The sequence below is a fragment of the Agelaius phoeniceus genome, chromosome 5, assembly GCF_051311805.1.
Source record: "Agelaius phoeniceus isolate bAgePho1 chromosome 5, bAgePho1.hap1, whole genome shotgun sequence".
In the NCBI taxonomy this organism is placed as follows: domain Eukaryota; kingdom Metazoa; phylum Chordata; class Aves; order Passeriformes; family Icteridae; genus Agelaius; species Agelaius phoeniceus.
In genome coordinates, this window is record NC_135269.1 from 9,709,835 (window position 1) to 9,723,831 (window position 13,997).

Sequence of the window (13,997 nt, forward strand, 5' to 3'; positions counted from 1 at the left end):
TAAAACCTCCATCTTGCTTCATATTTATTTCTATATTCTAAAACCCTAAACTCTAAGTTTTCCACCCTGTGATATTACACACTTCTAACCAGCTACACACATGTAATCCCAGTGCTATTAATCAATTTTGGAAGTCTTCTCCAGGTGAAATTCAGTGTTCTCTCGTGGATCTGTGCCTTTCAGCACAGAAAGCTTGAAATTCTCAGCATCCAGGGCTCCAACACACCAGGTTCAGGTTCTGTTCTCTGCTTGGTTTTAAGGACCATGCGTGACCTCAGACCCACCACTGTCGTGTTGAATGTAGAGAATTGTGTGTTTATGTGCAAAAATGTGCACTGGGGTGGGCAGTGCTCCCACACCTCGTGACACTGCTATGTGAATGCCCACAGGATGCATGGATAGGTGATCCCATGTTGCAGGAACTGGTCCTGTACCAGCACAGGGGCACACCAATCATGATAAGCCAAGGTGTGCCCACTATGCTTGGTGGAGGGAACTATTCCAACAGAGCAGGAAGGATCCCTGAAACTACTTAGCTAAAGTAAACCTGCTGCGTAGTTAACCCTAGAAACAGCTGAATTTGGTGTCCCTTCCCTTTGCAGAGAGGACAGGTTTCCAGCTGAGGCCAGCTGCAGGACAGCTGTCTGCTCGTGACTTCCTTGCCAGCCTGGCATTTCGTGTCTTTCAGTGCACACAGTACACAAGGCATTTCTCCTCTCCTATGCATTCCCCAGAACCGTAAGTTTGATGCCCTGACAAAATTCCATCCTTCTGAGTGTGTTGGGGATCATTCTCTTGGGACTGGCTCTGGAGTTCCATCCAGTAGTCTACAGAATAAAACAATTTGAGAAACTGGTAGCTGGAGAGTTGGAAGGGGAAGTCATGCATGAGAGGGTGTGGTTCTCTGTCTCTTTTGTAAAGTTTGTCTGGGGAAGGAAAAGACTAAAGAATATCTGGATTAATCTTTTCATCCTGCCTTCAGTTACCATCTGCTGGGGTTTGATTTCCTGCTGTGAAACTCTCCCAGTAAGCGCTGGCCAGACAGCAGCAATTACATTTCATGAGAAATTACAAGTTCACACAGACGCTTTTGTTGTATGCAGGGACAAAACAGGGACCTTCCAAAGATGTTGTGACATAGAAGGTTAGTGCCCATGCCGTCCCAGGGAGACAATAGACAAGGTGGCAGGAGGGAATGCTCTGATCCTTGCCGAGCCAGGCCAGGTGTGGAGGCAGCCACTGTGGAGCAGCACTCACACCAGCTCCCTTTGGGGCCTGCTGGCCAAAGTCCTTCACAGGCAGTTCATGAAGGGCAGGAAAGGAAGCCTTTAACAAGCAAGAGGGTCACTTCTTTTCCAGAGACTGCTGCCACGAGTTGTTGGGTCATGTTCCCATGCTGGCTGACAAGGAGTTTGCCCAGTTCTCACAGGTAAGAACATTTCCTGCTGACCTTCTAACCAGCTGCTCTGGATAGCAGGCCAGAGTGCCCTAAATACATGCAGCTCACCATGCATTGCAGTGCCAAGAGTGGATTGCTCCTGAGCCATGACCTCCAGGCCTGGTGGGCTAGCAGCCACTGGGAGATGCTTCCTCCAAGGGAGTGGTAGCACTGCTCCCTACAGACACAGTGTGAAAGGAAGGGCAGGCAGAGCTTGTGGGGCTTCTCTGTGGGAGGGCTGTGTCAGTCTGGATGTCTCTGTGGGGCTGGAGGCTGAGCTCTGCTCCCCTGGCTTCCTGTCCTGCACCACATGAACCTACACAGCTGAGCCTCCAAGCTGGGTCTGTCTCTGGATGTACATTCTTGTCTAGCAAGAGGCTTTAATTGTGTCCATCACCATGTTGGAAAAACATCAGAGTTGTTTTTCCCTTTACAGCTCACCAGATTCTCACAGCATTGCTCACACTGGTGAGGAGGCTCCAAAAAGCAAACAGAGCTTCTTTGTACAACAAGGGGCTATTTAGTACGAACAATCAGTGTCAGACCCAACTGAACTCAATGACCTCTCATAATTAAAGACTTCAGAACTTGGAGTGTTCCTCAAAACCATAGCAGAGGGGAGAAGACATCTCATTGTCCAGGCTTATCGATCAGTGGCCAGTGTGGGAACTGGGGATAAGATCAGAGGGGTAACATGATGTAGGTCCCAACATGACCTAGGTCCCTGAAGAAATATTTTTAAAACAAAATCAGTTCACTTCATATGATGTGGTTTCCAGTTGTACCAGCTTAAATACATGCCAGTTACCATTTTGATGGTAATATTGGTTATTAACAGAATGAAAAGAGTAGTACCTTAAGCATCCTAATCATCTATAATTTATTCTGGAAGAAACCTATTCAGTTCAGTTCAATACTGGAACTTCAGACACATTAAAAATAAGACTACAGCAATTTCAAATCTTTCAATTTTCTTGTTTTCCTATCAGTAACACAGACTATACAACATCAGATCACATTCAGTGAACTTTCACATTTCACTTTTTTGTCCCCACAAAGTATTTTCACAGTTGAAATTCACCCCATGAAAATTCTTTTTGCCCCATTCAATATGAGACAATGAATGGTGAAAATACCCTTATTTTGTTTGTTTGTTCCATGATATGGCTCCTGGCATAGCAAAAAAAAGGAGACATCTACAGTTTCCTATTGTGAGAATAACATTTAACAGGGAGCACAGATGAAAGTAAGCAGAATCATCCCTGCACAGATCTGGCCTGCTCATAAGGGCTGTCAGAAAGAGTGAGGGACAGAGAGGTAATGGCAGAGACAAAACCCACCTTTGCTGTCCTTCCTTCTCATGCCTCCCTGTAAATTTTTGCCTGGTGTAGATAGTCCAGCATTAAGACAAGAGATGGTTAATTTTACACAGAGAACACTGAGGATTAATCACTCATCTAATGTGGCTCCCAGTGGTATGTAGCTGGGGGCCAGGGAGAGGTAGGCATCCTGGAAGCCATGGAAGGTCATTTTGGGTGACAAAAACAATGAATAGTTCATGCTATTCATGCTAGAAATGATGTGGCCCTCCCCCTTCCCCTCTTTCTCTCCCTTGGGCTGAATAATCACACCAGTGTAACACTGTCTGCTTGCTTACTTGCTTTAGGATATTGGACTGGCTTCTCTTGGATCATCTGAAGAGGAGATTGAGAAACTGGCCACAGTAAGTACAGATGGCAGTTTAATATTAGAGGCAAACCCCAAACGATTCACTGCATATCCCTTGCTGTGCAGGGAAGGCTTTTTGTGCCTCAGATTGGCTGCAGAAATGGGAGCATCAGCAGGATTGTCTCCTCTCCTCCACAGGTTGGGAAGGTGCTGGAGCAGGGACTGGAATCCCTCTGGAGGAGCCCAGAATGGTGTGATTCCACCTGAGGAAATGTTTACACTTCTTGATTTTATAATAATATATTTCTTAAGCTAAGTTTTTACAAGTTGAGACACAGGATGGTCCCAACTCACATTCCAGGTTCACCTAAAACATTAGATACCTCAGTGTGATACCTGTATTTTCTCCTATACAAAGTGCAGAGAACCATCCCACTTTGGTTCACCCCACATTCATTAACCTCACCAAATAGGTGAGCACTTAAAAGCAATTTAGGAGCAGGTACTGCCATTCAGTTCTAAATCACTAGGCTCCCTACAACCACCAAAACTATTTGTACAGCCCCTTACTGCTGCCATCTTAACTTGTTCTGAAAGTTGTCTGGAGGCCAGGTGATCTTTTTTCTGATAATGGCACCCATTTACCAGTCTTGATGATTTTTTTAGAGGAGGAGAGGAGCCTTACCCTCACCAAGCTGTGTGAGACTCATTTAGTACAGGTAGAGAATGAGAGGAGAATGTCACTCCTGAAGTTCTCACCCACTCAGGAAGGAGGTTGTGGCTCACCTAAAATCCATCTGCACATATCCATCCTTGGGTTAGGACTAAGTAAAACCACCATTGCTTTTGAAGATTGCAACAAGTGCTGAATCCTTTGTGACTTCATCCAGGTCCTGGGCTGAGGAGACAGTGAAAGTTCACATTTCCTCTTCCACTACCTGGGTCTAGAGAGGCTAGAGTGAGATTAAGATCCATGCCTTTGCTAGGCTTAAAAAATGCCAAGGCCCAGAGAATTTGCATCATTCCCCAGGACTTGGTGAGATTGGGTTAAGGCCTGTGGTTTATAAAGCATTCCTCTGCATGCACCTCCTCCTGATCCTGAACTGAATAGCCTAGGCAAGAGATAGGGTTAAGATCAGAAGGATAAAGGGTCTCATGGCTGGAAGTTTCCTAGCATCATCTAGGGTTTGGCCAGGTAGAACAAGGGCACCTTTTTAAAGGGCTCCCTGCAGTTCAGGGTCTGTGAGAATACAATTTTGTAAGTGCCATTCAAGTACTCTGAACAGTAAACCTATTCTGGATTAACACCCCAATAGACAAATGTTTAATATTTCTATACCTAATCTAGGCTTACTGTTTGAGTTCCTTTTCTAAAAAGGGAAGACAGAGGAGAACCTGAAGTGTATTCATTATCCTGACATTAAAGTCTAACATGAATTCTAAGATTATCTCTCAAAGTCTCTGTCATTCCCTGTTCTTCATAAAGAGAATTTTGGTAACTAGCTTAGAAGTTTCTTTAAAGAATCTCAGAATTGTTGCTATGGTCTAAAACATTTGTAAGACAAGTTTTGAAATGCCATTATTTTGTTCAGCCCATGACTTCTCTAAAGAGGTGGATCCATGCACCAGAAATGAGAAAGTGCCAGTGTCCTTGTCATCCAGAGTACCACTAATGCATTTTTTTAACTCTCAAAACAGTGAGAGATTGAAAGAACCTCACTATCCAAAATCCAAATACAGGATATCTTAAGAAACATTAAAGATAATTTGATCTCCTCCCATGTCTCATTTTGCAGTCAAAAAAACCTCCTGCAAAATGAACAGATACTAAGAAGACTTTTCATTGTGAAATAATAAGAGTCAAGATTATTAACAGAATACAAACACACAATTATTTGCTGAAACTCAGGATCTTGCAAAAGGAAAGATCCTGGCATGTTTTTTCTTCGGTGAAAAATTTAAAGGCTAAAACTAGCTCATCAAAATGAAAAAGTCTGTGAGAGAGGGTGAGAGAAAGAGAGACAATGTATGAAAAAGGCAAAACAGACAGAACAATATAGAGCTTTACATAGTTTTACAAATTGTCTGTGGTTCTTTAAGCAGGATCCTGAAAAGGCCATACCAATGAAGCCAAGGTCTATCCCTGTGTATGAGGCAGCAAAGGGCTCTGTGTCTCTAAAGGAACCCTGAAGAGTTGTGAGACAAAGCCATACTCTTGAAATGCCTCATTTTCCATGTTTTCCCTCTGCACAATGCCTATCCAACTTCTCAGGGCATCAGGCTGTGTCCAGGACTTGTCCTCCACTGTCATTTTCCTCAGATTTTATAATAAGGGAAGCACTAAAAGTTTGGCAGAGCCAAGGGTTGCTTTCATCCCACTGTTGTCCAGCAGGTAAGGGAAGTGTGGTCCTAAGGATGCTTTTATCACAAGAAAAGTCCTGAGAAATGTTTCTTTGTTTTCTGCTGGAGCACGACTAAGATATAATTGACACAATATGGAAAAAGGCATCCTTCAATTCTTCTGAATGAGAGCTCACAGACAAAGAAGGAGGGAGACTCTCCTTTCAAGTACCTTTGCAAAGGTGCTGAACCCTCTGTCAGGATTTTCCTGTCCTTCTGGGGACTGTGGTGGAAATCTGACAGCTTCCACTGACTGCAGTGAGGCTCTGGGCTAAGAGGTTGAAGGGCAATTAGTAATATCTTCCAAAGAAAGAAAAGGATGTAACTTTATTTACCCATGTATTATCATTTAAAATTTAATTTTTTTTTCTAAGTGGGACAACAAGTTTTGAAAAATTACATGTTAGTTTAGTGTGTGTTATATGCTGAGGGAAAAAAATTATTTTCTTAAAATATGCAACTATAACATTTGAAGACAGTATTAAGAAATGAGGATAAAAGAAAATTAAAGGAAAGATGAGAAGCTTAAAATTCCTGCCTTTTCAGATTCCTTTTCACAAGTTGTTCTTATTCCCAGCTTTACTGGTTCACTGTGGAGTTTGGCCTCTGCAAGCAAAATGGATTGATCAAAGCTTATGGTGCAGGACTGCTTTCATCTTATGGGGAGCTGATGGTATGTGTTAAAACATTGAAAGATTTCTATAATCCACTTTCCTGAACTCTGGTAAAAGCAAACTATGTTTTTCTACAAAAAAATCAGTATGATTTAAAATTCAGAGTTTTCTTTTGCAAAGAAAGAATTCTCCCCTCACAGAAGCTACTGCACAGGGGAAAAACTGCTGTGGTATTGTACCTGTCCTTCATCTAAAGAGACAAAATGCAAGGAAAGCAACCCTCCACTAAAATATTAGATTTGTTTCTTCCTGCTTCTGCCAGTAGTGATGCAGCTGATTTTGACACAAAACTCAGGTTCCTTTCTGAGTTACTCACTAGAGGGCAATATTATGCCTATTATGAGCTTGGCTATTTTTTCCATGCCATTGACATTCACACACATATGAACCAGAAAGGCACCGGTTGACTGGACCAAATGAAGTGCAAAGAAACAGGAAATAGCATGGACACTGATAAAAAGAAATCGCTTTGGCATTTTTCATTCCTAAATACATTTCAAAACTTATGTAAGCTCTAGTTTTACATAGACCAATATCTGCGAGCACAGGTTTTGTACTGCCTTGCTTAGATAGATTTACTGTAGAAAGAGGATTTGTAGACTTTTTACAGAAAGTGAGTTTCCCCTCCTTTGACCAAACAGCTGATAGGAGAGATATTAATTTCTCCTTAATTTTGAAGAGCACTGATGCAGGTGATCACTTTTTAATTTAGGGCAGAAGCTCCAAACTCTTATCAGCAGGGTTCAAATGCTTCAAGCTGTGCAGATATTGGATGATCTTTTTTAAATTGGTAAGAGCCAAAGGAAAATAAATACCACTCTTTTCAAACATTTTTATAAACCAGAAACCTTTTTTCTTTTTCATGGGAGATATATTTTATGTTTAACACATAAACTCAGCAGCCTAACAGCCAGATGCATGATACATTCACAAGGAATTGTGGCTGAATTAGCATAGCTTGGACTCCTGAACTGGAGATACTTGGGTTGTCATGACAATAAACATTTTACAAAGCTCTCCCAGTTGTGTACAGGACAGCCCACTTCCCAGTCAATTGACAGGAGGGAAAAACAACATTTTGATGCCTCTCAAGGCATTTCAAGTAGGAGCCCCCACAGAAGGGCAGCTGAAATGAACACAGGGAAAGGGGAACCTTCCCAGACATCAACCTTCCCTTTCACCACTTGATGAGTTTAGCATTGCTTTTCCTCACAACACTTGCAATTTAGAGATGTTTGTGAGGTAACTCTGTGGAGAGCTTTCTCTCCTGATAAGCTGAAAGATCTGCATGTTCATTAGCCCTCTAGAGGAATAAACATGACTTCCTTTCTACATAGCAACCTGATCCTGGCCTGATTGCTCATCAGCTTCACACTATGTACTGCTGAAGCTACTGTTTATCTGGGAATTCTTCAGTACTTCTTATATTGACTGCCAACAAACAGGAAACATAAACTTGCTTTCATTTACCCAGTAAAACCAAAAATCTCCAATCAAAGCACAATTCAAGGCCACATTTATTCTCCTCTGCCTGGCTTAATACTTTATGGTTCTAAATCAAGTTCATTTACATGTTAAACAGGATAAGGTAATCATGTTACTGATATTTATGTATCTTTCATAGCAATATGCATGACAAAATCCATCTGATATGGTCACTTCCTTTTTCTGTTTAATCTTTACTCAAATGAAGGTAAAAGTCTCATCAGAAATGCTCACTTTTGGTGTCTGGAGTCAAGCTCAGCAGACTTGTACTCTGTCTTCTCTATTTCCACCCTTTTCCTCCTCAGGCACCAACAAGCTCTTCTGCTTTTGGTTAAAACCATAGGCAAGGGCTGCTTGTGCACAAAACTGTGCTATATAGAACAAAAAAGTACAATCTCAAACTCCCTACCTCTGAGTCTGAGAGGGAAGTCCTAACTGTTCCTGAGCTGAAAAATGGCAGTTTTTTGTCACTACTTTTATCACTGGTAATTATTGGGTAAAGCTACTGGACAAACTTTGATAAAGCTGGGTCTACCTCTGTGTTCATCCATCACATCAGTGAAAATACAGGCAGGAGTGATAGCATCTATATTCAGCAGGTAATGAACAGGATTATCCCCCTTTCAGCACGTTCATCTTGTATGTAGCACCTAAATCAGAAGATGGGCAAGCAGTTAACCAGCAGTTCTGCTATGCACCCTGCAGAATCCCTTTGTGAGCTCTGCAAGTTCCTCACTGTGCATCTTCTGGGACAATGGCTTAGTGGTTCTGTGCAATTCAACTTGAGCTCCTGAAATTTGTTGTACACAAGTTAATTATATCTATAAATTTAAGTGCTGAAGATTCCATCTTTATCTGATTTAATCTCATTGATTTTTATTTAGAACAAAACCAAAATAAAAAATATTTCCATTTATTCATTCTAATCTGCCTATGCATCTGATTCTAACTTCAGTGTAGGCACTGGCAGTGTGGGTAAAGTGGTGAGGTCCAATGCCTGAGCACCTGTTAGCAAATTGCAAACCTGTACCAGCTGCTTCTTTTACAGCTGAAGAGAGAAAATGTGTAGTGCAGTGCCTGTTTAGAAATAAAGCAGTGTCTAGACACATCTGTCAGAGAAGATGAAGATTGGAAGATAGCAAGGCTCATGACAGACTTGAGTTTATTGCTCTAGATAAGTTTTGTTGCTGCTCAGCAGAAAGCCATTATCCAACCTAATAATTATCTGCCAGCCTTCTCAGTGGGACCAGACACAGACTCCTGCATGGAGGTCCCAGACTTGATTCCCTATCTTTTAGCTGATCAACATATTTGGCACAGGCAGGGAAGTTCTGGCACTTTGCTGGCAGTGAACAGAGCAAATCCTGTCGGAATCTCACTGCAGGTTGTGTGTTGAAGGAGGCACCCTGCAGCAGCCTGGGCAAGGGAGGGCTTTCCTTGGACCTGAAGACTTTTAGGCCAGGAGGAGCAGAATAGTAGGGTTGTGACAATAGTAGGGTTGTCATAATTCAGTCACCAGGGAGGGAATAAGAGCATGAACTACTAAAACAAGAAGATAACAACTAACCAGTGGCAGAGGGCAAGCAGCAGTCATCCAGCTTATGTTATATGAGAACGTAGCATCAGCAAGAAGCCTGGGAACATCCCTGAGCTGCAGCCTGGCCTGAGTGGCTGTGGGTGTGTGACTGTAACCAAGGGAACCACATCCTGACTATGAAATCTCTAAAACATTTCCCTTTTCTCCACAGCACCCACTCCTACCAGTTTGAAGTCAGCTTCAGGTAGAAGTTTTCTGTGCATGAGTTGATCCTGCCCAAACTCAGGGCATAATTTGGGGGTAAGGTAGGGGATGAGAGGAAGAGCTAGGCACTTTCTGCATGAGTCTTGCACTTGAGTCCCTGTTATCTAACAAAGCATTTAGTAACAGCAGCTAGGTATCAGAAGGATAACCATCCCCAAGTCTAAACTGAGCAGTTGTAATGTGTCTGACTTCTGGCCAAACTTGCCTCCTCTGAACTGTAAGAATTCCTCCCCAAAAGCTCTCAGTATTGCACTGTTTATTTCACTACATTCTGTCAGCTGTTCTACATTATCCCAAATGCTTCTTCTGTTAACACTCAGCTGGACTCTGTCCTACATACTGTAAAATCTTATGGCTCATACCACAATTCTGGCAACACTCAGTGCTACATATGCTTTTCTTGCAGCACACCCAGTACTTAACTTGTAGAGGCCTTTAAGGCCATCCGGTTTCAAGCTGAACTTCCACTGAAATCAATGGGATTTCAGTTCTGCTTCAACACTGACAGTATAGTGGGACCCCTGTCAGGTTTTGAGTTACTGAAATCTTTTCCCATTAGTTCCCCAGAGCTTCTAAGATTCTAAGAGCAGCCTCATGTTTGTGTATACCAACCATCTTAGATTGTATGAGTGCTATCCAAGGTTTACTCTTCAATTACACACTGCAAATGAAGAGCAAGAAAAACACCATCTTTTGTATATTCTTGGGAGTTTTTGGGTTTTGGTTTTTTGGGTTTGTTTTTTTTTTTAAAGACTGGTATTTATTTCTGCACCAGTTCATTGAAATGTCTAAATATGTGCTTAGGAGTACTGTCTGAATTTTTCCAACTAGCAGATTGAGCTGAAAGTCTTGAGCAGCATCACCCACTCTTACCAGTTATTTACAAGTAGCACCCTGAGCGTGACATTTGGATCATAAAAGGGTGAAGAGAGTCTCCTGAAGCCTGGGGAAGAAGAGAGAAAGGGAGACAGATCTCAGGGAAGGCTGGGTACTAAAAGGATATCCCTAGGTGAATGGGGCCCACTGTCCAGTCTGAAGGTGGGAAAAAAGGTCTCAACATTGATGGGATGAGTTCCTTTCTCCTTTTGGTTTGTACCCAGGACACTTCACCAGCCTGGCCAGCTGGAGGCCCAACCAGGCACATCTGTGATGCAGTTCAAGTGTCACTGGGGCTGAGCTTGGTTTAAAGTACCTCCCTTGGGTTTCAGGGGCAGAGAAAGTGTTTGGGAACTCGCTTTAAGCCTAATCAGAGCTGCCTTCCCAGGACTCTGTGCAAGTGCCAAACTGGTGGCTGGCTTAAAAGGCATTTCCAGAACATGTAAACAAACTATGTAGATGTACCTTTGACTGCAGTGTGGACAGAAGTGGCTTCTATAAACCTCATGTTTGCCTGGGGGGGGGGCAATGTAAGAGAGCTGGGGAAAAGCATACAGAAGAACCTCTATGGGTTCAAAAATGCAAATGTGCACATGCAGTATAGTGTTTATTTATATATTGGATTTCAGGGAAGATTTTATGTTGCTATACTGGCCTGGGAGCTGTGCATACAATACCAGAAGTATTCTGTCTTCTGATCTTCATTGCAGCAGGAAGCATGAAATTTGTGACAAGGGCTAGGGGACTCTAAAGTAATGCTAGACAGGACTGTGAAACTTCTGTGATACTATCTGAAAAAAAGCAGCATGATATTTTTTTTTCTTCTGGATATTTATATTTTGAGGGGTGGCATAGACTTTCCCCTCCCTGTCTGAGGACATGGCTGTGCTATCCAGTTGTACATCACAGGCTATATATATATATATATATATATATCATATATATATTCTTTCATCTTAAAAAAATCTTTATTATTTGGTTTATTAACTGCTAATTATGAAAATTAGCCCTGACATATGAAAGAACAGGACTTTATATTACCCCTAACTATTCCCCAAAGAGAATTTTACTGCCCAGCAGGGACTAATTCTTTCTCTGTTCATTCACCTGCTCTAACTGGTGTTGTTCCTGCTACAAAGCATGCTTTGTCAAACAAGCCAGAGTACAAGCCTTTTGATCCAGAAGTGACTGCAGTTCACCCCTATCAGGATCAAGCCTTCCAGCCTGTCTATTTCATAGCAGAAAACCTGGAAGATGCCAAGGTCAAGCTTCAGTAAGTAAAGTGTTTGTGGGTGTTTTCATTGAGGGGTGCACACTGGGTTGATTCTTAATCTCAAGTACATCTATTTACAAACTATTGCAACAACCAAGCCAGGCTATCTCACTGCACCTACATAGTGGGTTTTGTACAACAAAGTTAAGCACAAGCTTGCTTATCTCAGAAAAGGTTCACAGAAAGTCAGAATTTATTTTTGCTATGCCCTGTCCCCTGCTTCATCTTAACAATGCTTCATTTTAGCACCTTCTGAAGTAAATTCTGTAACAGAACTGTGAGAGTGCAATCCCACCCTATGTGCTAGTCCATACAAACAGGAGGTCGTGAAGAACTGATTTACCCAAGGTCACATGGAAATTTCATAGCAGTCTCTGGAATTAACAAGGATCAGCAGGGGGCTTAAAAACAAGATTGCCTTTCTGCTCTGATTATATCTGCACAAGAATCCAGAATCAGCATTCACGGGCAACCTAATTCCTACAAAGTAGCTGTCTGCAACCTAAATAGCATTATTTCAAATTAGCTTGAGGTGTTTCTAAACACATTTCCCTAACTGCGTGATGTTGTGCAGTAAGGGTGTTTGTTTCTTTTCTTTTTTTTTTTTTTTTAAAGAAAAAGTAAGCAGGGTTTAAATTCTGGCCTTCATCTCCAACAGTTAGAACAACATGACCAATTCTGGCTGGAGGCAGGATGTTGGTTGTGGAGCTACTGGGGAGCATGCAGGAGCTGAAATGAGGAATTTATTAGAGGAAGAGAGCCTGAGCCAGACTTCTTCCCTACTGTCCTTGCCTCTTCCCCAGAAGCAGTGTCTGCTGTGGCTATAGCCATGGCTAATTAGGCCCATCATCTTAAATCTAAATGCTCACATTAAAGTTTTAATACGTGTCAAAACGTGGGTGAGAACTCACTGGCAGAAGAGAGAGGACTTGCAAAGCTTTTGACTCAGGCAAACCTGCAAAGAACGTACGAGGACAAGGAATACACCACTCTCAGGCATGGAGCTTTTTCATACATTTTTTCAAGACAGTTGCACAGCCAAGGCTGCTCAAAATAACTGAAAGCACAAGAATCTGTCAGCATGGAAAACATAAGGCAACATCAGTACAGGGGGTTCCTACCAGCGTGCACTTAATGGAAATATTGTAGAAAATGGCAAGCAATCGTGTTTTTTCTTTTAATAGAGACAGAAAAATAGCCCAGGATGCCTAGTATCAACAGGTTTTTTAGACTATAACACAGAGAGAGCTGCTCCAGGTTATTTCTTGGAAGTGAAGGCGGCAGACATGCTGTGCTCCTGCATTCCTCAGCTTGTGGTTGTAATAACTCTGAATTGTGTGAAGGCAGAGCAGTGAGAGCACAGACGGGACCCAGCCAGCCAGGCTGACACCAGGCACTGCAGATCCCTGGGGCTGCAGCGTGTGCTGCACCAGGCAAAGCCCAGGAGAAGCAGTGAGGAGGTGTCACAGCAGCCTCTGCTCCCCAGTAAGGCTGTGAGTGCACCCTGAGAAATGAGGTCCTGCAGGCTTTGCAGCTTTTGAACCAGAAGCTCTGTCCTGTCTCCCCACAGGAGCTACACCATGAAGATCAAGAGGCCTTTTGCTCTGCACTACGACCCCTTCACCTGCAGCATAGAGGTTTTGGACACACCACAGAAAGTCAAGAGGGCACTCCACCAGATAAAAGAGGAACTGCAAAACTTCTGCTTGGCCCTTGAAAACCTCTTTTAAAACCACAGCAGTGCATCTCACCTGCCACTGAGATACCTGTAGGTGGTGCTTAGTGATGAAGTTGTACTCACAGGCAGAAATCTTAAATGCACAAACCAGCTCAGTTCAGGTAATCTTTTCACTGTAATTTAGGCTGCTGACTTAGATGAAATAATGAGCTCCTGCTTAGAATGTTTCAATCACAAACAAGCCTTACTCCAATTTTTGGTAGGTGATACGAGCATTCTTATGTGTTATGGGACTTTTGCAAGTTTTTTTCCTTCCCTTGCCACCTCTTCAAGTTACCTGTCACAAAACAGCATAGCATTAAAAAAAAAAAATAAAATAGCATAGTATAAATAAAACAGCATAGGTTTTCATCCACACAGTGTTGTACTTGCTGCCTTAATGGTACCATCTCAACCTCTTAGGCTGGCTGCCCACAGTCCTTGCAGCTAACTCCTTGCTGCTAGCAATTAGCATCACCTATTGCCCACAAACTATGAATGGTCCCCTAAAAATATGCAAATACAAGACTTTGCTAGAGGAGCACTTCTGCTCACTCTTTATTTTTAAGTACTCATCCAGTAGCCTTGAAATACAGCAAGATAATTTCCTGTCACATTCAAGATCACAGAGTATTTGTACCTTCATTGAAAGAAAAGGAGGAAAA

The 13,997-nt window shown here is 42.4% G+C and overlaps 1 protein-coding gene across 1 annotated transcript in view; it reads left to right on the top strand.

Annotated features, from left to right (window-relative positions):
* LOC129119946 (tyrosine 3-monooxygenase-like) overlaps window positions 1-13,345 on the top strand; it is a 28,637-nt gene extending 15,292 nt beyond the window's left edge. Inside the window, exons 7-12 of the mRNA XM_054632191.2 lie at window positions 603-738; window positions 1,360-1,429; window positions 3,105-3,161; window positions 6,084-6,179; window positions 11,482-11,615; window positions 13,186-13,345. Of these exons, the coding sequence (XP_054488166.2) occupies window positions 603-738; window positions 1,360-1,429; window positions 3,105-3,161; window positions 6,084-6,179; window positions 11,482-11,615; window positions 13,186-13,345 (653 nt within the window). The remainder of the gene's footprint in view (window positions 1-602; window positions 739-1,359; window positions 1,430-3,104; window positions 3,162-6,083; window positions 6,180-11,481; window positions 11,616-13,185) is intronic.
* The last annotated feature ends 652 nt before the right edge of the window (window positions 13,346-13,997 follow it).